Here is a 26740-nt window from a genome sequence, read left to right as displayed (position 1 = left end):
TAGTCATAGCTGCCTAAGGAAGCACTGTGGCTTTTGAGTTTATTAATCTTCATGTGATATGCCAGCTGTTCAGTTCCTGAGTTAAATTAGGAAATGAACGTAGCTTTATGCCTATAGTACATCCTCTTCTGGTTTCCTGGATTCTTGCAGGAAATTCAGAAAATTAACTCAAATACTGATTAATTCCAGCTGCCCAGGTACACCTAGTAATGTCTGATAAGATGAGACACAGCACTTAATGCTCAGTCTTTAAAAACAAGGGAAAAGTATGAGTTTCAATTCACATTAAAAATGTAATAAAGTAGAAAAATAAGCTAGACATAGAACAATTGTTCAGATACCGTCCACGTATTTTCAGCTTCTTGAGGGCAGGGACCCTGTCTCGTTTCCTTGAATGCCACCACCTAGTCAGACACTGAACAGATGCTCAACAGCATTAATTGAATTAATTTGCAAGATGACTTATAGCTTCAGTGTATTTTGTGAAATTTCTTTTTTGTTTTTGAAAGCAACAAATAATCAGTCATCTTTGAAAACCAAGGAGGGGAGAAGCAAGGAGAAAGTTTGGGTACCAAAGTGTACCATTTATTACTTGTTTTGTTTTACTGAAACTCAGATTAATTTCACAGGACTTGTACTTAACCTTAGGTTGACATCAAAGGCCAAAAAAATTCTTTTTTTTTTTTTTTTAAATTCTTTATATGACGTAAAGAACCTATACTTTTAAAAATAATGTGTTTTGTTTAAAATTATCAAGTAGTACTACACTCATTCAGAAAACAGAGAAAAGAATAAATAAATGATCTTTGAAACTGTTAGTAGCTAAAGCGTGTAGAGATTATACCTCTGTTCTTAGGATGCAGTCACTAGACATCATCTCAAAGCTAAAAGATCTTCTGTTGAACTGCATGGAAGTGCCAAAGCTATAATTGGGTAGAAGTTTTTAATCCAGTTTCTTTGGGCATAAGGCACATGAAAAATAATTAGTTAACAATCTTAGAATTCACTGCCACTTAAACAAGGTCTGGTAGCTTTTTGCTGAGTAAAGGCCTCTTTTAAAACCTTGATTTTCAAAGACTGGTCTGTTTTTCCATTAAATCAACGCAACCAAGAAGAGGCCTTACTAACATTTCTCATCTGTTAAGTTGTATTCTGTTAATCCCACCACAAGAAAGATGGGACTGTTGGTCTTTTCACTACTAGGGGACAGAAGTCTCTGCTGAGGAAGTCATTCCTTTGCCTTGGATTGGTGTCTCTGAGTTTTTTTCTCAACTAACTTCTTGCTCCTTCTTTCTAGAATTTTCTAATTTTTAGATGTATCATTCACGTGCTAAAACACCACCACATTGGGATAAATGCCCACTGACCATGTCTCAGTGTTGTTCTCTTGTTTTGTTTTGCTTCCTTTTGTATTTAACCATAGTGCATCCACCATTGCTTTGAAATCACTCTACCCCTGTCTTATTTGAGTGTGCTGTAGGAATGGGCATGAGTGTGTATAGACAAATCGTCTCCATTCTTACTCCTAGTGTCTATTTCTTTCCATTCCTAGTTCTCTGCCCTTCATACATGAGTTATGTTTTGTCACTAAATGGTACCCAAACCGTTTATTCACACCCCATTTGGATGTGTTGTTTGTAGGTTAGATTGAATACATGTAGAGAGACCTTGAAACTGGGTTTCAAATCCACAAGGACCATCCCTTTTCTGGACTGTTACATTCTGCTTTGTTTTCTCTCCTTGGCTGCATTTTTTGTGTGTATGCCTACATTTTCTACCTTGTTGAGCACATGTTAAGAAATGTGTGATACAGAGTCTAGTGGCTATAAGTCCTGCACATTGAAAGCAGTGCTTCACATTTCTTTCTCTCAGACAAAATTCTGCATCAACATTAGTTTTATATTTAATACAAATATAGATGTGTGTGTACAAATGAATATATATGTATATATTTAACCGACTTGATGGACATGAGTCTGAGTAAACTCCGGGAGTTGGTGATGGACAGGGAGGCCTGGTGTGCTGCGATTCATGGGGTCGCAGAGAGTCGGACACGACTGAGCGACTGAACTGAACTGAACTGATATGTGTACAACTATATAGATGGTATATGGATAGATAGATACAGTATGTTAAAAGCATTTTTCCCCCTTTTCCCAAAGCAGCAGCTTAGATAATGGGATCTCAGAATTAGATCCAAGTGTATCTTAGCGACTTTCTAAGGTTAAGTCCCTGGGCCTTGTTGATGTGAATGGTTTGATTACTTTCCCCATACTTCCTTTTTGTTTTTACAGATAAACATCATTCAGGGAATTGTGGCAGAAATCAACACCAAGACTGGAGAATCTGAATGCCGCTATTATAAAGAGCGACTTCTTTACTTGGAGGAAGGCCAGAAAGACTCCCTAATCGACAACTCAAAGGTGCTGTGTTGTCATGGTGAACTGAAGAACAACCGAGGCGTGGTGAGTAGTTGCTCTCCTTCAGTAATTTCATCCGGAGCCTCCCTGACTCCTTCATCCGTGTGATTTTGAGCCTCCTATTACAGTGCCTTCCCTAAGCAGAGTCATGTTCTTTAGACAAAAACTTTCTCTAGTGTCTTTTATATCACAGGATCATACATTATTAAATTTGTTTTATATATTATATATACATATATTTTAAATTTCATCACCAGTACATATTCAGAAAAATTTTGGAAACCATCATAGAGTTGCCAGCTTTTTCTGTTGTCTGGTCATGACCCTCAAAAACAAACACAAAACAATTACTATCTCCTCCCACTTGGCTATCAGCAAGTAATAGATGATTTTAACAGGATGTTAAAAGTATATGATCTCAGAAAAATAGATAGTTCTTTAATTGAATTCATTTAGCTTTATGAGAAATTCTTCTTACGAGTTGGTGCCTATCCACAAACTGACATTTTGAGACCAGTTTTTTATTTTTGTGTTTTGTTTTAAATAACAACCTACCCACCATCAGCTCTATATCTTTTTTTAGCTCTGACTTGTAAACAGTCCATTTCCTTGCTTTTATTCTTCTATGCATATTGAAATTGTTCCTCCTCTCCTATCATAGCAACTTGCACAAATCTCCCCTGGAGGGCTTACTATGGTAGATTGTGATTCTCCATTTATCTGTTAGTATTTCCCACTTTATCATGCTCTTTTAGGGTGGAGACTGTGCCTTGTCAGTCCCTTTCATGGGGACCTGACATATCCTAAGGCACTGAGTAGTGTTAGGTGAATATGTGAGTGAATGAATGAATGAATACTTACCTAAAGGAAAAATGGATGTGAATTACATGAGAGATCAAAATTGAGCCAACTCACCAGGCTTTTTTTTTAATATGTAACAATAGAAAATAATGCTGATATGTAGTATTTCTATGATTTTTATACATTTATATATAACATGTTTTATATAATATATCAACTGTACTATATATAACATATGTTCATATTTTAGCATTGAGAAAGCCATTGAGACACTCTCCACTTCTCTTTTGTTTCATCTTTAGCTTCTAGCCAACCCTTGGAATGAAAGCCAAAACTTGATGGAAAAGCTCTTAATAAAGCTTTGATGATTCAGAGGCTGCCTTTTTGACCTGGGCTATAAAGTGGCATTTATGAGCAGGCTTGGAAATGGCATTTGAAATCACTGAGGACATGTCATAGCATCCATTATCAGTGCTGCTGTAGATCTAACCAGTTGATGTTGCAACAAAGGTTGTGAGACCTGTCACAGGCCACTGCTTAAAGAGATGTTTCTGTTTGGGAGTTACTGATTGCCAGGCAACTGCGTTCTGCTTTTTGCTGATTTTTGGAAAGCACTGGTAGACTTCTAATGGCCAATACTCCAACTCCTTGAACACTGTTCCTCAGAAGCCCTGTGACAAGTAGAAAGGAGCATTGCTGTATGGAATGGGGGCCCGTCTTCCTCCTGTCCATCAGTCAAGGGCTGAGACTCTGGTTGGCTGTGCCTAGGTCATTAAAGATGACCCCTACCTAGTTCATGTTTCAGGCAGATTGATTTTTGAAAACAAAGATTTTAATTGGAGTGGGGCACTCGTTTTTGTTTGTTTGCTTTTTCCTGTAGAGGTGTAAAAGTCATTATGAATAAAGTCATGAGTCAGGAAAAAAAATTCTCAATAGCTTGAGGGCAGGAAGGAGCTGCAACTAAGAAGAGGAACTCTCAGTGAACATTCATAAACAGGGAATATTTTTTTAAAGTTGCCCAGATAATCAATGTTCAAACCTCCTACCTTGGCTGGAAGAGTGATTGAAGTAGAAGCAGTGTAGAAATCTCTGATTATTTTTAGTATATGAAACAGTGACTAACACCTCCCCTCACCAACCCCATTATCATTCTGTCTACCATTCCCCTCCACCACCAAAGAAAAAAGCCCTTAACTTGGTTATTTTGTGCTTTTCTCTGTTTTTCGGTCTTCAGACCTGCCCCTACTCCAAATACACACCAATACAGAACCACCATCCTTTGTTTCCACAAGCCAACATTTGGTTGAGCTTCAGTTCCTGCAGTTTTTGATGTATATGTGTGTGTATCTGTCCATCCATCAGTCTGTGGCAGGGTGGGGGTAGATGGCCCACAAGTATCTTTTCTTCCAAATGTAAAATTATCTGATAACACTGAAAGTGCTTCCCTGACCCCAAGTCAAGATTCTAGTGTGAATTTTCAGCCCTATTCTTCTGGTCTCCTCCTTGAAACTCCTGGGCTGACATTCCCAAATATTACCGCTGGAAAACCAGAACCTAGCTGCAGAGTCATGGATTGTCTCACTTCAACTCCTAAGCATTTCCAAGCTGTGGGAAGAGTCTGGCACTGGGAGTTGAATGGAGCCAATTTACTCCAGCTCCACTCAGGAAAATTGCTTTTGTAATGTGGTTTTGAGACAAGCCTTTATTTTCAAGATTCTTTTTTTGCCCACAACACACACATCAGTCATCAGCCTTTTAAGTACAACCTCTTCGGAGAACTGAGGTTCTTATGAACTTTACCAAGAAGGACAAGTGCTTTGATCGTCTTTCTTCGTGGCTACAGCTGCATACTCTGGTTTCCTAGGGAATGGGCAGTGTTCCGAGCCGGGGTGCCTGGGTGAAGCTGATAATCAGCTCTGTGGTGGAGTGAAAGAGTGTTTTACAGATTTGAGAAGCAAAGATTTAGGCTCAGATATACCAGTCTCATCTTTTACGGACTGTTACTCATTTTGATCTCTTAGAATTGTACTGGATATAATAAACCAAAGCCAGAAAAGGACTGACTTTTTTTTTTTTTCCTTCATTACACCCTTAGTTCTATGGGGTTTCTCTCTCTCTTTTCTTTTTTAATGTTCCTGTAATAAATGTGCTAGAGACCACGTGTGCCTGCGTGTGTTGTGAATGGTGAACACCCCTGGAGCTGGCAGACCTGACTGCAGGTGTCTGTAGGCAGAAAGGGCCTCTTCACTGGGGCACTAGGGAGGTGCTCCTACAGGGCAGGCAATGGATGCATCTGGAAACGCCTGCAACCCCCAACTGCTGTCCTCCTGGAGGTAGATTTGAGCCAGAGAAGTTCAGAGGTCAGTTTGAAGCTGGTACCCAGGGACCTGTTATCCCCAGAGGTCTACTTATCAACTCCTTAGATTATTGCTTAAGGGAATCCTGTGTGTTCTTTTCTTCCAGAAACTACATGTCTTCCTCTTCCAAGAAGTGCTTGTTATCACCCGCGCCGTTACCCACAATGAGCAGCTCTGTTACCAACTGTACCGGCAGCCTATCCCCATGAAGGACCTGCTGCTGGAAGACCTGCAGGATGGGGAAGTGAGGCTGGGTGGCTCCCTGCGAGGGGCGTTCAGCAACAATGAGAGAAGTATGGGTGGCTGTCCCTCTTGACCTGTGGAGTGTCTTTGGGAGTGGTGGTTTGGAGGGAATGGCCGGCTGGTGAAAGAGACGAGCCGTGGCCTTGGAGGCAAATTGCATCTCAGTTGTGTTTCATCACTTAGAGCTTGTGTAACCTTACTCAACCTCCAGGGGCCTTAGTTTCCCATCTGCAAAGTGGGGATGCATGCATACCTACTTCATAGGATTGTTCTCAGGATTCAGTGAGACCCTGGGAGTTGACCTGTCTGTCCAGCATGACTGCTGCCCGCTATGCTCCCTTCCTCTGACTGCTTCCACTGGATAAAAGCCTTCTTAAGACCAGACTGTTCCTATGTGACTGCAGCTGCTTCCACTGGATAAAAGCCTTCTTAAGACCAGACTGTCCCTATGTGACTGCAGCTGCTTAACAGTGGGTGTTCACATAGCTGACTTGTGTCTAAGGAGGCACAGCTATGGTCAACTGGGCCGAGGGTTTATCTGTAATTACTCAAATGGGCTTCTCTGACTTGAGATTTAGTAAACAAAGGAATTAACCAAGAGAATCTTAGATAGCAGTGTCTATCTAGGGTCTTCTATGTGTTAAACACTGTGCCAGACACTGGTATACACTGGTCTACCACACAGGTCAATTTTGGGGGAGCCCTGTGGAATTTACCTTGTGATGGAGGAGACAGATGAGAAATAACTAAATATTCTGGGTGTGTTTAAAAAAAAAAAAAACAACTAAAACCCATTAAGGGGATAGAAAATAGCAATAGGAGATCTGTTTAAGATGAAATGGTCAGGGAAGTCTTCTTTGAGCAAGTAACATTTGAGCCTCTTGGGTTAATATTGGTGTCCTACTGTCCAAGAAGTTAATATACGCTGCGTCTTACCTCCACACCAGCCCCTCTGCCCTAGTGATAGAACTGGTAGCAGGAGTAGTACTTACATTTCTCTAGTAGCAATGCAGGAGCATTTACATATGTTACCATGTTTATCCCTCATAATAACCATCTAAGGTTGAGTCTCTTTGTTTTCCCCATTTTACAAATAAACTAAAATGTAGAGGAGTCGAGGCATTTGCCCCACAGAAAAGAATGGAGCTTGAATTTATCTGAAGCCAGTCTGTTGACCTCAGGGATCGTGCAGGGGAACTGACTGAGCTCAGACACGTCCATGAACCACATGCATGTGACACATGGGGCCCATTAAATGCCAGTTAATGTTGTTATTAAATTAAGTCAAATGTTTTCCATATTGTGTGCACTATCATTTTTTAAATGCACATGGCTCCATGATTTCCCTGGCAGTCCAGTGGTTAGGACTACATGCTTTCACTGCCGAGGGCCTGGGTTCAACCCCTGATTGGAGAACTAAGTTCCCACAAGCCACATGCCATGGCATGGCCAAAAATATATATAAATAAATAAAATTTTTAAAGAAACAAATGCACATAGCTCCTTTTGGCAGTTATTAGAATGTCATTTCATTTTAAAATGAATCCAAACTTATAAGAGTTCTGACTATATCTTGGGATTTCCTTGATGGTCTAGTGGGTAAGGCTCCAAGTTCCCAGTGAAGGGGGCGTGGGTTCGATCCCTGGTCTGGGAACTGAGATCCCGCATATCGCAGCTAAGCCCACAAGTGCTGCAACTACTGAGCCCATGCATCCCAGAGCCCACGCATAACAACTAGAGAAGCCTGTGTACCACAATGAAGACCCAGTGCAGCCAAAAAAAGAATAAAAAGAATTCTATCTTTACATGTTTTCTCAGTCATCAGATACTAAACACACAGGTACTATCATGTGGAGGATCTTGGACTTGTTTGATGTTACAAAGAGCTTCTTAAACTTGAAAAAGCTTTAGCTTGGGGCAGTTGTTAAAATGACAAGATTATCAGGCTCCTCATTCCAGACCTGTTGAATCCAAACCTCTAAGGGGAGGACCCCAGGATCTGTATTTTCACCATGCTGTTTGGAGATTCGGATATGCGGCCAGGTTTGGCATCCAGTACCCCGGAGTCCCGGACCGAGTTGTTCTGTACTGATTTGATAGCGTTGGAAGGCCCCTGAGTGCCAGACCTGTGTCAACACCTGTTGGTTGAGGAGGCTGCAGGGTGGAGCCAAGCCATGTCCTGAAATAGTAGGACAGTTAGTGATCTCTGCCATGAATACAGGGTTAGTGTCACCGCATAGGTTATCTTTGGCCTGCGGAAATACCTGTGCACTGACCTTTTTTGTGTGTTCTTCTTATTTCTAGTTAAAAACTTCTTCAGAGTGAGTTTCAAAAACGGATCCCAAAGTCAGACCCACTCGTTACAAGCCAATGACACGTTCAACAAACAACAGTGGCTCAACTGTATTCGCCAAGCCAAAGAGACGGCTCTGTGTGCGGCGGGGCAGGTGGGGGTCCCTGACCCCGAGGGACCATTCCTAGATCCCGCCCCCGGGAGCAGGGAGCCACGGGGAGAAACAAGACTTGAGCAGATGGACCAATCAGACAGTGAGTCGGACTGTAGCATGGACACGAGTGAGGTCAGCCTCGACTGGGAGCGCATGGAGCAGACGGACTCTCCCTGTGGGACCAGCAGGCATGTTGAAAGCAACGTCTGAGAGGAGCGTGTGCTTCCTGGAAGCAGCCCTGTCTTAACCTGTACAGTGTTTGCGTTCCACATGTGGAGCGGTTCGGAGAAGCACTTTTTACTACTTTTGTGACCGTGTTGACCCAGTCTCTTCTGTCTGTACCTTTTTGTCTCTAATACTGTAACTGCCAATTTGTGTCAGCTGGAATCTGTGGCAACTGTTAGCCTGTATTGTTTTTCCCAAGTGTCTGGATGGGTGGATATGTACTTGAACAAGTTATCAATATTTTCACTGGTCCTGCTGGATTTTGAAAAACAGAAAGGAAACAACCTCTAAACTACTGTTTCATGTAGATTACTTTTAAAGGATCCTTCCGCGTTTCTCTAGTACTTTTCTAGCTCTTTGACAGAGTAGCTGAAGGCATGAATTTTCAAGGGCCTTGCAAACAGGGCATGAGGAAGTTACCTGTGTAATCATGATGGTGTGTGAAGGAAACCGGGAAAGATCACTGTTTCAAGTTAAATTGATCCAATATCATTCAACCAAAAAGCAGGAAAACATCCCTGGGGATTCTGAAGGTTTAATTTTGCAAAGGAAGAAGCACTCTCTTGACCTTGCAAGTTCATCTCATACAAATCTGATGCAATAATTTACTAGGACATGAAATAGAGTCTGACCTTAAAAGGATCAGCACAAAAGCAGCTGTCAGCTCTGAATCTTGAACTGAAGTATATATTGCATCAGGAGGTCTCTGCCAATAGATGCTGGCTGGCCTTAGATACGCATTTCTAGCCTAAAACATCAGAACAGAACTCATCGGGCCTGGGAAAACCTGGCAGGAACAGCAGAAAGGCCCTCTTCACTTTGTTTCATCTGCCTCAGCCCACTCATATTTTGGAGCATGAATGAAGAGATGACGGAGAGACTGTGGCTGCATCAGTGACCCTGTTTACATAAACATGTGAGAAGAAGAATTTGGAAGAAGTCCTCCATCGTGACCTTGTGTCGGAAGCATTAAAAAAGAAAAGCAAAGTCCAGTGTCCTTCTGGGAAAGATCAGAGCCTGGGGTTTTCCTGCTCCACTTTCGGGTCATCATTTGCCATCACTGGCTCTGTGCTGGGATCAGAATCATAATTACATTCTCCAGAGGCTGACTTAATTAACTCCATCATCAATCAGCATCAGTTGGCCAAACTAGTAACCTCTTTGTCCAGCCTTGATTTACAATGTAGGGTGAGCCGCAGACCTTTGAAAAAAAGTTAACTGAATACACAGAAAAGCTCTGCACGAGTGTAAATATTGAAGATGACTTGTGCAAAATTGTACCCACACCAGCACTAGTAGTAATGATTCTAAATTATTGCCAAAAAGTTTTTTTTTAATCTGTGACTTTCAAGTTTACACAAAGGAGAGCAGTAAATACTATGTTGTCATTTTATTATGTACATCTATCATGTGCATTCAGAAAGCTGTGTGATGAGATTTATCAATGTAAAAACAAGGTATAGTACTTATTTTTCAAAAATAAAAAAAGTCATCAATTTTACCCTGTAAAACATATTTCTGTATTTATAGATTTTAAACTTGGTGAATTTTTTTTTCTATTACAAGTTTATTTAAAACTGCTTTGTTTCTTAAGTTGTTATTGATTTACCAACTGACTGACTGAATCTGCTGCAGATAGAAGCAGAGAAAAGCCAAGAAAAGTTGTTTGATGGTGAAGAAAAGAATGAATCATTCTTTGAAGGAGCCATCGGCCACTGTGGCCAGCATTGTTGAGAAAAGAGGTCTGTCAAGGACTGGCCTATGAGAAGAAAGTCAATGAATGTTTTCATGAAATGAATGTTTTTGTATAATGGCCTTAAACTTTTCTGGAAGCATTTCAAATAAATTACGTTAAAAATGGCATTTTCTTGGTGTATAGTGTTTGCCCTACAAATACCAAACTTCCATTTGTCTTCCTGGGAGCTTCTTTCCAAAATTTCTGCTTGTACCCAAATACACATTACAATAGGGTGCAGGTTGAAATAAATGCTTTGATTTGATCTACCAAAGCTCTTGTCGAACTCATATTTCTAACGCCTGTTTTCTCAAGGATTCTCTGCTCTTCGTTATTTTAATTTAATTTGGAGTGTAGTTGATTAGCAGGATTGTGTTAGTCTCTAGTGTATAGCAAAGTGATTCCATTGTACATATATACCTGTATCCATTCTTTTTCAGATTTTCTCCCATTTAAATTATTATAGAATATTGAGCAGAGTTCCCTGTGCTGTACAGTAAGTGCTTATTGGTTATCTGTTTGATGGACAGTAGTGTGTACCTGTCATTCCCAAACTCCAAATCCATCTTCTGCTACCCTTCCCCACCCCCGTAACCATAAATTCATCCTCTACATCTGTGAGTCTGTTTCTGTTTTATAAATAATTTCATTTGTATCTTTTTTTTTAGATTCCTCATAGAAGTGATATCATGATATTTGTCTTTCTCTGACTGACTTAATATGATCATCTCCAGGTCCATCCATGTTGGTGCAAATGGCATTATTTCATTCTTTTTAATGACTAATATTCTATTGTATATATGTACCGCATGTTCTTTATCATTCATCTGTCAATGGACATTTAGGTTGCTTCATGTCTCGGCTATTGTAAACAGCACTACAATGAACACAGGGGTGCATGTATTCTTTCCAGTCTTTTTGCTCTGGATGTATGGGATTGCTGGATCATATGGTAGCTCTATTTTTAGTTTCTTAAGAAACCTCTATACCACTCTTCATAGTGGCTGTACCAATTTACATTCCCACCAACTGTGTAGGAGGGTTCCCTTTTCTCCATACCATCTCCAGCATTTATTGTTTGTAGACTTTTTGATGATAGCCCCTCTGACTGGTGTGAGGTGATATCTCGTAGTTTTGATTTGCATCTCTCTAATAATAAGTGGCATTGAACATCTTTGCATATGTTTCTTGGCCATCTGTATGTGGTCCTTGGTGAAATGTCAGTTTAGGTCTTCTGCCCATTTTGGGGGGGAGGGTTTTATATATATATATATATATATATATATAAAGCTTCATGAGCTTTTTAAGGAATTAATCCCTTGGCAGTCACATTGTTTGCAAATATTTTCTCCCATTCTGTCAGTTGTCTTTTCGTTTTGTTTATGGTTTCCTTTACTTTGCAAAAGCTTTTTAATTTAATTAGGTCCAATTTGTTTATTTTTGGTTTTGTTTCCATTACTCTGACAGATCAAAAAAGACATTGCTGCAATTTATGGCAAAGAGTGTTCTACCTATGTTTTCCTCTTAAGAGTTTTAGTGTCCAGTCTTACTTTTAAGTCTTTAATCCATTTTGAGTTTATTTTTGTGTATGATGTTAAAGAATGTTCTAGTTTCATTTTTTAACATGTAACTGTCCAGTTTTCCCAACACTGTTTATTGAAGACACTGCCTATTGTATACTCTTGCCTCCCGCATTGTAGATTTATCAGCCATAACTGCATGGGTTTATTTCTGGGCTTTCTATCCTGTTCTGATGATCTGTATTTTTGTTTTTGTGCCAGAACCAAACTGTTTTGTTCACTGTGGCTTAATAGCGTAGCTTGAAGTCAGGGAGTCTGATTATTCCAGCTCCGTTTTTCTTTCTCAGGACTGCGTTGGCTCTACTCACTCATTTATTCATGTTTAACAACTATATCTTGATTCTGTACTGTGTGCCAGAGGATGTCATGCTTGTTATCGAGAAGACGTGTTGAATATCACTGTTAGTATAGGTTACTGTTGATGAACTTGACGCCGAATAATAGCAGGGAAATTTCACTTTGAAATTCTTGGAATTTTAGTCCACTTTTTTTTTTTTTTAATTAAAATGGTTAGTTTAAGGTTCAGCAGTTTTAAGCACTTGACAGTCAATTCTCAGTAGCATATTGGCCCAGTAAGGCTGGTAGTTAATCTTATCATTATATAAGCCATCATCATTGTTGTCAACATGCTATTAATTCCCAGAATAATTCAAGATTTTCACATAAATAAAAGTAAGTCCAATTTTTTTCCCAAGTGAAAACTCACTCCCTTTTTTCTTACTCTTCCCTCCTTTTCATCTTCCTCATCCTTCTCCAGTGCTGCTTTGGATGTTCCCTCCTCTTTTGATTCCCTTGATTGTACTGACTTTATTACTAGAGAGTATGTCTCTACTAGTCTATTAGAAGATATTTGTACTGACATTTTGTGGGTTAGTACAAATGACTGAGGGCTAAATGGTTTTCTTCAGTCTGTTTTCAAGATGTTATTGGACACACAGCTAAATATAATTGTCTCGGAGTAAATGAAAGTCATAAGCAAAGAGAAGAACCAGACCTAGCAATTTTGTGCAAAATTAGAGTGTGGTTTCAGCTTCTGGTTAGTGGTCACCACCACCATCTCCTTTCGTTTCCATTCCTAGCACCATCTGCAGCAGCTGAGCATGCAGAACTCTTCTTAACTACAATCCTGTTTTAACAAAGTCTCTGTGGTTCCAGAAAATGGCAGCCCACCATGTTGGTACACAAGCTGTTCAACTTCCCATTTACATTCTGTCCACGTCCACCTTTAACTAATTCCCCAGAAGCCTGAGGATCCCTTGGAGATTTAATAAAGAGAGCAGCTCACCACACAATTTGACTTGGGCGTGTTCTCACCTGGATCCCCTCAGCTTTGTGGAAAAAGCCATTGATCATCACCTGTCACTGATGTGGTTGACTGATTTAATTCATGCTTATCTCATTTATTGACAGAATTCTAGAATTACAGTGTTGGGAACTTGAAGAGGATAACTCAAGCCCCAGGTCACCAGAAAGAATCTGAAGATCACGAAGGTTTGAAACCTTGCCCATGTGAACACACAATGAGAAAAGTCAACTGTATTGAATGTACCTAGAGGATACTCATGCAAACAAGTTTGCAAAGCAGTAGTCAGTTCTCACTGCATCTTATTTCCTTCTTCCAGATTCGTTTGCACATCAGTCAGCTACATAGATCTGCCCACAGGAAGCAGCAGTTCATCAGTTGACCTGGAGGGTTAGCGAGAAATTAGAAATGGCACCCTATCTTTGAGAACTGATCATCTAGTTCAGAAAGCTGGACCTGCCTTCTAGATAACTTGTCCCCTTCCACGTACATGTTCACACACAAACACACCTAAATGTCAATGAACTGTGTCACCTCACCTGTGAAGTTTTGAAAAACGTCATCCTCAATATTCTGTTCAGCCCATGTCTAATGAAATGGAGATACCATAAGCCCTTAGGCCATTTGAAAAGTGATACATTGTATGTGAGATCACTTTGAAAACTATTAAGAGCCAGTAGTTTTCATTGTTGTTATTTAATAATCATTTTTAATTTTACACATGGTGTTTTGAAATTTCTCAAAAGTGTGGCCTTGTGGCCTTGGCTGGAATCTTTTTCATTCATCTCTGCATATTTGGGGGGTAGGGTAGAGAGGTCTTCTCAATCCACAGAATCTGGAATATTTTTTTGTTTTTGTTTTTTTTCCATCAGTGTAGTCCTTTCTGTTTTCTCTTTCAGGAATTTTCCAATAAGAGAGATGTTGAACCTCTGGATTTGGTCTCTTCCCTTCTGGACTGGTTTTTATATATTCTTATCTTTTTTATTCCTACTTTTATTTCCTAATAGTTTGTTCTTTCTCATGGGAATTTCTTCACCTTTATTTTCTAATGCTTCTGTTAATTTGGGGAGAAGTTTTTGTTTTTTTTTTTTTCAAATCATTGTTCCTATTCTTAGAGCATCCCTGTTCTTGTGTAGTGAAGGCATTATCTTTGCTAAACTCTCAGGCTATCATAGTTTTGTTTTATTTTTCTTCTTGCGCTGTTCATTTATGTGGGGATAATAGTAGCTTGTGGGATTGTTCTTTTTTGCTTATGTTTCCAAGATGACTATGCTAGTCCATCGTTTTATGTGCCTGTGGTGTATATGTACTTCATCAGTGAACTCTCGCTTGTCACTTCTGGTTTTATTTGACCAAAAGGGAAGTCCTTACATAATACCAGAGAGAGGGAAATGAGTGAGGTTGGAGTATTTATTCTCCCGTTTCTCACCTTGGGCTGGCTACCTCTCTCACATGAAGTCACAGCTCCTCTCAAGGAGTTCTCTCTGAGTCCCAGTAACCCCTCCATCCTAGAAGAAGAACCTCCGCCATCACTGGCCCCAGGATATTGACTTGTCCCTACGTCCTGCCCACAATTTGTATAGAGTCCTTTTTAAACCTTCTTTGAATAAGCCTAATTTGAATATGCTGCTGAGCCTGCTGGGCCTCTGATGGGTACTGGGACCTGACCTGATAAACAACATACCCACATGCTTTCTGCGTCTTCGTCTCAGTGATCATTCCACCACCTGCGTTCTATTTTCATATGTTGTGGTTCAAGGATACAGCAGTCTTTTGGAGTTAGATGGATTTCGTGTTTCCGTTTCTTGTTGTGATGGCTAATTTTCTGAGAAAAGACATGAAAATATCTTTCAAAGGAAAGGCAAAATAAACTTATTTCAGGCATTAAAAAAAAAAACCTCAAAGAGTTCATGACCAGCAGGCCTATACTGCAAAAACTGTTAAAAGATTTATTTTGATAGAATATGGCACCAGATGGAGGCATGGATCCGCACAACAGAATGATGAGCCCTTAAAATGCAACATGTAGAAAAATAGGAAAGACTTTTCTTATTATTTAAATGTCTTAATAAGTTCTAGCCATGATGGAGTAACAAGGACTAGATTTACCCTCCACCTAAAGCAACCAAAAAAAAAAGAAAGACAACACATGTGAAACTCTGGTTTTGAAGACAGTGGACACCAGGCAATAAGGACAGTGACCCTGAGAGGAGAGAATGAATGAGTGTGAGCCCTGCGTCTGCTCCAACTTACAGCCTTGAGAGGGTTGTCAGGAAGCAGGGCAGGGAGGGAGGCCCGTCTAGTCCAGTGAAGTCCCTGAATGGAGGAGATGTGACTGAGAGGTCAGGGAGACCACGGCAGCTCGAGTTCAGGCAACAGAGGAGAGTGCTACGTGGAAAGAACGCCGTGGAGACCTGTGACGAGGGCCCACCGCCCCCTCCATCCGCACCCCACCTGCCCAGGAACTCAGCTGAAGGGCACAAATAAGTGCACAAATGTGAGAAACTAGCCAAGGGCGGGAGAATTATCCAAAAGGATTAGCAGGAAATCACTCAATGCTGTCCCCACCCCCCCTCACCAAAAGAATATCATAGTTGGATAACATATTCAGATGGGCCTGAAAAGTTGTGGAGAATAATTAGCCCTAGTGTGAACACCTCTTTGCTTCTACCTAACAAGTCCTAGAGACCAAAAAGGATGTCAGACTATTTTCAAGTAGCTTAACTGCATCCCAGAACAAGGCACAGGGATATTGACAGGGATAAAAAAATATCCAGCACCTAATAGGGTAAAATTCACAGTGCTGTTAGAAATCTGAGAAAAGGAGTACAAAACATGTACACTGAAAATGGTAAAATTTTGGAAAATTCAACACCAAACTAGATGGGGAAATGTACCGTGTTCAGAGACTGGAAGACTCGGGACTATCAAGGTGTCAGCTCTGGCCAAAATTAATCCGCAGATTTAACACAGTCTCAGTCTAGGCAGACTGTTTTATAGAAGAGCTTCCCTGATGGCTTAGTGGTAAAGAATCTGCCTGCAATGCAGGAGACACAGGAGACGCAGATTCAGTCTGTGGGTTGGGAAAATCCCCTGGTGGAAGAAATGGCAACCCACTCCAGTATTCTTGCCTGGGAAATCCCATGGAGGGAGGAGCCTGACTGGCGGCAGTCCAAAATGTTGCAAAGAAAAAAAAAATGTTGCAAAGAGTTGGATACCACTGAGCACAGAGCGCATAAGCTGGTTCTAAAATTTGTGTGGAAACCCGAGACAACTGAAATAGCCAAAACAACTCTGAGAAGGATTAACAAAGCTGAAACACTCTCCTAAAACTTACTATGACTCTGCAATAACCAGAACAGTATATTACTGGCATGACAGACAGTCAACAGACCCAAATAGAGCGCAGAAATACGAAACATATAGTCTGTTGATTTTTTTTGGGGGGGTCAGTTGATTTTCAACAAAGTTACAAAGACATTTTAGTGGCAAAAGGATATTTTCAACAAATATGCTAAAACAAATGGATATCTATTTTCAGCAAGACAAATAAATTAAGACCCTTATGTCCATCTTATAAAAATGCAAATAGATTGAAGACAAAAATGTAGAACCTAAAGCTGTAAGACTGCTAGAGGAAATCAGGAGAAAACTTTGATGCCTTGGGTAAGGCAAATAATTCCACAAATAATTCTGAGATATGACCCTAAAATTGTAATTCATAAAAGAAAAAAATGGATAAATTAGGCCTCAATAAAATGAAGAACTTCTGCTCATTAAAAGACTGAAAAGACAAGTCACATACTGGGAGAATAATTTCTGCAAATCATATCTCTGATAGAGAAGTCAAAGCATATATAAAAAAAATCTGAAAATTCAATAATAGGAAAACAAACAGCCCAATTTAAAAATGGATAAACAGGGCTTCCCTGGTGGCTCAGAGGGTAAAGAATCTGCCTGTAATGCAAGAGACCCAGGTTCGATCCCTGGGTTGAGAAGATCTCCTGGAGAAGGGAATGGCTACCCCCTCCAATATTCTTGCCTGGAGAACCCCATGGACAGAGAAGACTGGTGGGCTATAGTTCAGGGGGTTGCAAAGTGTTGTGGACATGACTGAGCAACAAACACTTTCACTTTCAAGGTAAGTGATATTTAGTTTTTTTTTAATGGCCAAAAAGTTAGAAATATTCAAACATCACTAGTTGTGAAATAAATGGGAGCTAATACCACAGCGAGATAACCACTATTTACCTATTATTTGTCTAAAATTTAAAAGATGAACCATAGCCAACAGTCATGAAAAGATGAAAAAATGCTCACAATCACTAATCACCTCGTTGTTCAGTCGCTCAGTCATGTCTGACTCTTTGTGACACCATGGACTATAGCTTAACCATCTGCTGGAGTTTTCCCTGTCCTTAACCATCTCCTGGAGTTTTCCCTGTCCTTAACCATCTCCTGGAGCCTGCTCCAGCTCATGTCCATTGAGTCAGTGATGCCATTCAACCATCTCATTCTCTCTTGACCCCTTCTCCTGCCTTCAATATTTCCCAGCATCAGGGTCTTTTCCAATGAGTCAGCTCTTCGAATCAGGTGGCCAAAGTATTGGAGCTTCAGCATCAGTCCTTCCAATGAATATTCAGGGTGGATTTCCTTTAGCATTGACTGGTTTGATCTCCTTGCAGTCTAAGGGATCTCAAGAGTTTTCTCTAGCACCACAGTTCGAAAGCATAGTATGGATGGAGGTTCATGGTACTTTGGACTGCAAACCATTTACCACTAGAGAAATGCAAATGAAAGTCCCAAAGATACCACTTCACCTTCATTAGGATGGGTACTCTTGAAAAAAACAGAAAATAAATGTTGGTGATGCTGTGGAGAAATTGAAACCCTTGTGCACAATTGGTAGAAGTAGGAAAATGGTGAAGTTGCTGTGGAAAGTAGTGTGGTGGTTCCTCAAGAACAATGAAATAGGATTATCGTTTGATTCAACATACGAAAGGACTGATCCTAAGCTCCAATACTTTGTCCACCTGATGCAAAGAGCTGATTCATTGGAAAAGATCCTGCTCTGATGCTGGGAAAGATTGAGGGCAGGAGGAGAAGGGGACAACAGAGGATGTGATGGTTGGATGGCATCACTGATTCAATGGACATGAGTTTGGGCAAACTCCAGGAGATAGTGAAAGACAGGAAAGCCTGAAGGACTGTAGTCCATGGGGTCGCAAAGAGTTGGAGACGACTCAGCAACTGAACAACAACAACAATGATCCAACAATCTGATTTATGGGTATATATCCAAAAGAACTGAAAGCAGGATCTCAGAGATAGTTGCACATCCATGTTCATGGCAGAGTTATTCACAATATCTAAGATGTGGCAGCAAGACAAGTGTCCATCAATGGATGAATAGATAAACTGGTTTATACATACAATGGAATATTATTCAGCCTTAAAATGTAAGGAAATTCTGTCACATGCTGCAATGTGGATGAACCTTGAGGGAATTATGCTAAGTAAATAAGCTGATCACAAAAAGACAAACCCTGTATGATTCTACCTATATGACGTACCCAGAATAGTCAAAACCATGGAAATAGAAAGTCGAATGTTAGTTGCCATGGGCTGAGGGAGGGAAATGGGGAGTTGCTATGTAATGGTATAGAGTGTCAGCCTTTCAAGATGCAAAGGGTTCTGAGGATTGTTTGTACATAATGTGAATGTACTTTACTAGACTATACACTTAAAAATGGTTAAGATCATAGGTTTTCTATTATATATTACATTGCTGTAATTTAAAAAAAGGAAAACAGTGTCACACTCACTTTATATTTCATCTGTGCAGCAACCCCTTGAGGTTTTAAGTTATAATTATTATCTCATTTTACAAATGAAGAAACCTAGGTGCATAGTTAGAACATATTCTTAAAAGAATCCCATTGTACCTTAAACTATGTAAAAGAGTTGCCAGACTCCCAGCAGGTGACCCCACTAAGCCATCGAGATGTTATGGCCCACCTTTGTTCCCTCTCATTATTTCCTAAGGTCCTGTCCATTTAAGAGCCTTCAGCGTCAGAACTTTGGGAAGAATTCTGTCCTGCCTGCAATCCTGTAAGTGCTGCGATTCCGTTATTCCTATAAGGCAAAAATAATACATATACATATACATTACATATGTTTACATAACTCTTATCCTGAATATTTTAAAGACTATTTTTAGAATGTGATACAGAAAAGTTGCTGGGTTTTGAAACCTGTTTCATGAGCTTTTGCTGCCCTCTGCTGGAAAGTTTGTGTATATGCTCCTGAGGATTTCGTTTTCATTGGTGGTGGTCGTTCAGTCGCTAAACCGTGTCTCACAACCCCATGGACTGGATCCACCAGACTCCTCTGTGGAATTTCCTAGGCAAGAATACTGGAGCAACTAATGCACATACACGCAAACCACCAGGGAAGCCAGACAAGTGTTAGATTCTGCTCTCCAAACCTAGATTTTCAATGAGGTGTCTCAGTCTACAGGTGTCAGATTCAAAAATTTCTAAATATATTTAAGATATTTTTACAATCAAAACAATATTATCGGGGACTTCCCTGGTGGTGGTCCAGTGGTTAATGCAGGGGGGTCTATTTCGATCTCTGGTTGGGGAACTAAGATTTGTGCTCGCATACGTGCTCAGTCGTGTCTGAGTCTTTGCAACCCTATGGACTGTATCCTGCCAGGCTTCTCCATCCATGGGATTCTCTAGGCAAGAATACTGGAGTGGATTGCCATTTCCTTCTGCAGGGGATCTTCCCAACCCAGAGATTAAACCCCAATCTCCTGCGTCTCCTGCATTGGCAAGCAGATTCTTTACCACTGTGCCACCTGACAAACCCAAAAATGTAAGTATAATTTTTAAATATTTTGAGGTTTTGCAAAGCAAAGCAAAACAGTTTTTCTTTTGCTGTTTTTATTTTTTATTTGTAAATTTTACTGGAGTATAATTTATTTACACTGTTATGTTAGTTTCAGATGTATAGCAAAGTGACTCCATTATATATATATATATATATATATATATATTCTTTTTTAGATTCTTTCCTCATATAAGTTATCACAGAACATTGATTAGAGTTCCCTGTGCTAATACAATAGGTCCTTGTTGGTTACTATCTTACACATAGTAGTGTGTGTATGTTCATTCCAAGCTCCTAATTTATCCTGCCCCACATTTCCCCTCTGGTAACCGGAAGTTTGTTTTCAGTATCTGTAAGTGTGTTTCTATTTTGTAAATCAGTTCATTTCTATCATTTCTTAAAATTAGATTCCATATATGAGTGATACCGTATAATTGTCTTTCTCTGACTTAGAATGATAATCTCTAGGTGCATCCATGTTGCTACAAATGGCATTATTTCATTTATTTTTGTGGCTGAGTAATATTCTGTTGCATATATGCACACTACGTCTTCTTTATTCACTTGTTGGTGGACATTTAAGTTGCTTCCATGTCTTGGCTTATTGTAAATAGTGCTGCTATGGACATTGGGGTGCGTGTATCTTTTCAAATTAGAGCTTTCTTCAGATATATGCCCAGGAGTGAGAGTGCTGGATCATATGATAGTTCTGTTTTTAGTTTTTTAATGAATCTCCATACTGTTTTCTATAGTGGCTATACCAATTTTTATACCAATTTATATCTCCCCCAATTGTGTAGGAGGTTCCCTTTTCTCCACATTCTCTCTGGATTTTTATTGTTTGTAGAATTTTTGATGATGGCCATTCTGACCCGTGTGAGGTGATACCTCATTGTAGTTTTGATTTGCATTTATCTGATAATTAGTGATGCTGAGCATCTTTTCATGTGCTTTTTTGGACATCTGTATGTCATCTTTGGAGAAATGAGTGTTTAGATTTTCTGCCCATTTTTTGATTGAGTTAAAAGTAAATTTTTGAACATTCCCATACCCTGTCCACAGAAAAGCACATTTAGATTCTCAAGAGAATGGGCTAATCACCAAATGGCACAAACCACAAGTAGAATTCCTCTAGAAGGGAAACTGAACACCACATTTTCTTCCATTAGATAAATGTCTGGTGTTACGTTTCTATAATTTATGTAAATTGCAACCATAAACCTACCAATTATCCCATTTAAACTTGGCTGGTTCCCCAAGGAGTTCTTAGGGGAAAACTTATAAGAATTATTGTCTATCTTTTCAGAGCCACTGGGGGGTACTAAACCTCTAGATTGCTTTTTTTTTTTTCCCTTAAGGTCTACTTTTGCAAATCTCTTCTAACCAGGGATTGTTTTTTTAGTGGAAAAATAATGGAAAAACATGATTTGGGGGTGTGTTTGGAAATACAGGAAACAGTATTTGAAATAAGGTATTTAGATGCAAACAATAATGTTTAAAAAATTGGAATATTTTATGTTAATAGTTCACAATGCACCAGGCTTTCTATTTAAGATTCTTTTTTAGAAATAGGTTAATATTAGGTAACTTTTGAGAAATCTTTAAAACATAAAACTCAAGAAAAGACAGAAAGAGCAAGCACTCTCATCAATTGTCAATGTCAATTTACACATTGACATTCTGTAGTAACTGGATATAGACATACAATAGGGTGTAGGTGTCAGTTGCTGCTGTCTTAATTGACTAAGGATACATCTCAGCTGTTATATTTAAATTATGCTGCTCCAGTGTTTGGGGTTTTTTTGTTTTTTGTTTTTATTTTAAGGAAAAAAACATTATGCAAGTTTAAGCACTGGTGATAGGGTACATACCTTCGTGCATCCTAGTGGAACACTATGTCAGTTTACTTTTTTAAAAAACAATTTTATTGATATAATTCACATAGTAATAACTACTGACGTGTACAATTCGATGATATTTAGTATTATCACAGAGTTATGCACCATCACCACAATTCATTCTAGAGTATTTTCATTACTCTAAAAAAAAAACAACACTAGCTTTCACCTCTAAATCCACCCATTCCTCCAGCTCTAGGCAACCACTAATCCACTTTGCCTCCATAGATTTCCATATCCAGACGTTTCATATAAATAGAGTTATATAATATGTGGCCTTTTGAGACTGGCTTCTTTCATCTAGCATAGTTTTCAAGGTTCATCCATGTTGTGACAGATATCAGTGCTTTATTCCTTTTCGTGGCTGAATAATATTCCATTATATGGTTAATACTTTTTTTTCATCCATTCATCAATGGACATTGCTAATTAATGTTCTTTTAAAATCAGCTTTTACTGTGTAGTTACTAAGAATTCCTGCACCCAGTCCCAGCAAGTGCCTGTGCATATGGGGGCTTCCCCGTTGTTGTTGTTCAGTTGCTCCGTCGTGTCCACCTCTTTGCAACACCATGGATTGCAGCACGCCAGGCTTCCCTGTCCTTAATCATCTCCTGGAGCTTGCTCAAACTCTGTCCATTGAATCAGAGATGTCAATCAACCATCTCATACTCTGTCGTCCCCTTCTCCTCCCACCTTCAATCTTTCCCAGCATCAGGGTCTTTTCTAATGAGTCAGCTCTTCACATCAGGTGGCCAAAGTATTGGAGCTTCAGTTTCAGCATAGTCCTTCTAATGAATATTCATGATTGATTTCCTTTAGGATTGACTGGTTTGATCTCCTTGAAGTCCAAGGAACTCTTAAGAGTCTTCTCTTGAGAGAAGTCTGAACACCACAGTTCAGGTAAGGTAAGGTGGTAAGGTGGTCTTGTATTCCCATCTCTTTAAGAATTTTCCACAGTTTGCTGTGATCCACACAGTCAAAGGTTTTAACGTAGTCAGTGAAGCAGAAGTAGGTGTTTTTCTGAAGTTCTCTTGCTTTTTCTGTGATCGAAAGGAAGTTGGCAATTTGCTCTCTGGTTCCTCTGCCTTTTCTAAACCCAGCTTGAACATCTGGAAGTTCTCAATTCATGTACTGTTAAAGCCTGGCTTTGAGAATTTTGAGCATTACTTTGCTAGCATGTGAAATGAGTGCAATTGTGTAGTAGTTTGAACATTGTTTGGCATTGCCCTTCTTAAGGATTAGAATGAAAACTGATCTTTTCCAGTCCTAAGGCCAGTGTGGCCTCAGGCCAAACTACAGGGAAGGAACACAGCCCCACCCATCAGCAGAAAATTGGATTAAAGATTTACTGAGCAAGGCCCTGCCCACCAGAGCAAGACCCACTTTTACCCACAGCCAGTCCCTCCCACCAGGAGGCTTCCACAAGCCATTCTTATCCTCATCCATCAGAGGGCAGACAGAATGAAAACCACAACCACAGAAAACTAACCAAACTGATCACGTGGATCACAGCCTTGTCTAACTCATTGAAACTATGAGCCATGCCGTGTAGTGCCACCCAAGACAGACGGGGTATGATGGAGAGTTCCGGCAAAACGTGGTCCACTGGAGAAAGGAATGGCAAACCACTTCAGTAATCTTGCCTTGAGAACCCCATGAACAGTATGGAAAGGCAAAAAGATATGACACTTTTTGAAAAATGAACTCCCCATGTTGATAGGTGCCAATATGCTACTGGAGAAGAGTGGAGAAATAGCTCCAGAAAGAATTAAGAGGCTAAGCCAAAGCAGAAACAACACCCAGGAGTGGATGTATTTGGTTGTGAAAGTAAAGTCTGATGCTGTAAAGAACAATGTTACATAGGAACCTGGAATGTTAGGTCCATGAATCAAGGGAAATTGGAAGTAGTCAAACAGGAGATGGCAAGAATGAACACGGACATTTTAGGAATCAGTGAACTAAAATGGATGAGAATGGGTGAATTTAATTCAGATGACCATTATATCTACTACTGTGGGCAAGAATCCCTTAGGAGAAATGGAGTAGCCATCATAGTCAACAAAAGAGCCTGAAATGCAGTACTTGGGTGCAGTCTCAAAAACAACAGAATGATCTCTGCGTGTTTCCAAGGCAAACCATTCAATGTCAAAGTAATCCAAGCCTATGCCCCAAACACTAATGTCAAAGAAGGTGAAGTTAAATGATTCTATGAAGACCTTCTAGAACTAACACCAAAAGAAGATGGCCTTTTCATCATAGGGGACTGGAATACAAAAGTAGGAAGTCAAGAGATACCTGGAGTAACAGGCAAGTTTGGCCTTGGAGAACAAAATGAAGCAGGGAAGGGCAAAGGCTAACAGAATTTTGCCAAGAGAAGGCTTCCTCATACCAAGTAGCAGTTCTCAGACACCGGCTGGGTGTCCAATGATTCAACTCAATTCTGACACTACCTACTCAGAGATAGAATCAGATTCCACAGTCCCACCACGTTAGATGACAGTAGCAAGCTCGGGTTGTTACATGTGCTTCTGGCTGACTGAATACAAATCAGGAGTTCCCATGCGTTTCTCTCTGGGTTTGAGTAATTGCTAGAACAGCCCACAGAACTCAGGGAAATCTATTTACTCATGAGATTACTAATTTATTATGTTGTTGTTTAGTCACTAAGTCATGTCCTACTTCATCTACCCCATGGACTGTAGCTTGCCAGGCTTCTCTGCCCATGGGATTTTCCAAGCAAGAATGCTGGGGTGGGTTTTCATTTCCTTCTCCAGGGGATCTTCCCAACCAGAGATCAAACCTGAGTCTCTTGTGTCTCCTGCGAATTCTTTACCTCTGAATCACTGAGGAAGCCCTGGTGTATTATGAAAGGCTATTTAAAGATAAAAATCTACAGCCAGATGAAGAGATATACAGGGCAAGTTCTGGAACAAAGAAACTTCTGTTCTCTTGGAATTTGGGACTTGACAAGTTAGCATGTAGAAGCCGATCTTTGTCCCCCACGTAGCGGCTCCCCAGCAAAGGGTCAAAAAGCTGTCTTTTCAGGTTTTTATGGAGGCTTCTTTACATAGCCATGACTGACTAAATCACTGGCCAGTGGACATTGATTCAACCTCAAGCTCCCCTCCCCTCCCTGAAATCAAGAGGTGGGACTGAAATCAGGAAAACCAGCCAGTCACTTGGGCTGACAAGGAGCACACACCCTGGGATGGAATCCAAAGTCACCTTTGTTAACATATACCCAATTGTGATGGAAAGAGATTGTTGTAAATATCAAGATACCCATTCCGCCTGCAGCATTTTCAGGAAGGACAAATATTATAGCAAAAAATCCTCCTATTGCTCTTATCAACCCCAAAATCCTAAGGGTTTGGGGAGCTATGAACCAGGAACTGTGACTGAAGCCGAATATACCTGAGAAATATATCTTGGTCATCTGAATGCCAAATATATACATATTTCTTATAAATCACAATATCACAGTAGCAAAAGCTCATATCACCTATATCTTTTATTGCTAGCCTGTTTTTTTTTTTTTTTAAGGCAATTTTACTTTTTCTTGTTGGACTTTTATAAATTGGGGAGAAAATGTCCAAAATTACAGTAAGTCTGAGTACCTTTCTGGTATTACGAAGTATCAAATAATAAAACCGTAACCTGAATCACGTCAAAGGGAATGCAAGCTCTGTGTTCAGTTGTTAGTCAGCCAGGGAGACTAGATGACTGATGACTGATTTGCTTCTGTCTGTCCACAAATCCTCTAAAAATTGTTCGGTGCCAAAAGAAAAAGTAAAAATGAAAAGCCTTGTGTTTGTAAGGGAGTTGGCGGGAAGTTTCAATGGCTCAGTGGTAAAGAATCTGCCTGCCAATGCAAGAGACTCAGGAGACATGGGTTCGATCCCTGGGTGGGGAATATCCCCTAGAGAAGGGAATGGCAGCCCACTCCAGTCGTCTTGCCTGGAAAATTCCATGGACAGAGGAGCCTGGTGGGCTATAGTCCATGGGGGTCTCATAGATTCAGACACAACTGAGCATGCGCGTATATCCACGCATGTTCCTATTCATTCAGAATAATAGAGGGACCAAACAAGGGATAGGAAATGACACATAGGGGAGTGATGGGAATGTATTATGGTGTAACTTCATAATTTTTCTTTCTTTCTGTTGAGAGTCTTGATTAACAGATTAGAGCTCCTAGAGGCCTACAAGCTAGTAGAATTTCATATACTTGCCGGAGACTGGAGTCAGAAGATAGACAAATTCGAGTCCTGCTCTGTCACTTATTGGAGCTATTCCTTCAAGCAAGACAGTTAAGCAACCATTTCTTCCTCTGCCAAACATGGCAATGTTTCTCTGGCAACTGCTGTGAAGATTAAAGAGTGTATAGTCTGGGAAGCACCAGACTATAAACCCAGGTTCGGGATGCATCTGTTTATTTTCAGCTGTATCCCCAGAAGCCCAGCCTAGGGCCTGGTAGCAGATAGGGTCCCAAGAAATATTTGTTGAGAGAAAGAATGGTAAAATATCTGTATTATCATTCATTTTCCTCAAGCTTCAGTTCAGTCAGTTCAGTCACTCAGTTGTGTCCAACTCTTTGCGACCCCATGAATCGCAGCATGCCAGGCCTCCCTGTCCATCACCAACTCCCAGAGTTTACTCAAACCCGTGTCCATCGAGTCGGTGATGCCATCCAGCCGTCTCATTCTCTGTCGTCCCCTTCTCCTCCTGCCCCCAATCCCTCCCAGCATCAGGGTCTTTTCCAATGAGTCAACTCTTCACATGAGGTGGCCAAAGTATTGGAGTTTCAGCTTCAGCATCAGTCCTTCCAATGAAC

At 40.2% G+C, this 26740-nt stretch overlaps 1 protein-coding gene across 7 annotated transcripts in view; it reads left to right on the top strand.

Annotated features, from left to right (window-relative positions):
* The window catches only part of ARHGEF3 (Rho guanine nucleotide exchange factor 3), a 315821-nt gene extending 305465 nt beyond the window's left edge, over positions 1-10356 (top strand). For all 7 annotated transcript variants that reach the window (XM_043441932.1, XM_043441929.1, XM_043441928.1 and 4 more), the window contains 3 exons: positions 2295-2465; positions 5685-5871; positions 8126-10356. In XM_043441932.1, the coding sequence (XP_043297867.1) occupies positions 2295-2465; positions 5685-5871; positions 8126-8478 (711 nt within the window). In that variant the 3' untranslated portion in view covers positions 8479-10356. The remainder of the gene's footprint in view (positions 1-2294; positions 2466-5684; positions 5872-8125) is intronic.
* The last annotated feature ends 16384 nt before the right edge of the window (positions 10357-26740 follow it).

This window comes from Cervus canadensis, chromosome 22 (assembly GCF_019320065.1).
Source record: "Cervus canadensis isolate Bull #8, Minnesota chromosome 22, ASM1932006v1, whole genome shotgun sequence".
NCBI classification, from domain to species: Eukaryota; Metazoa; Chordata; class Mammalia; order Artiodactyla; family Cervidae; genus Cervus; species Cervus canadensis.
Note: the sequence above shows the minus strand (reverse complement) of the source record. Positions and strands in the feature narration are given on the sequence as shown.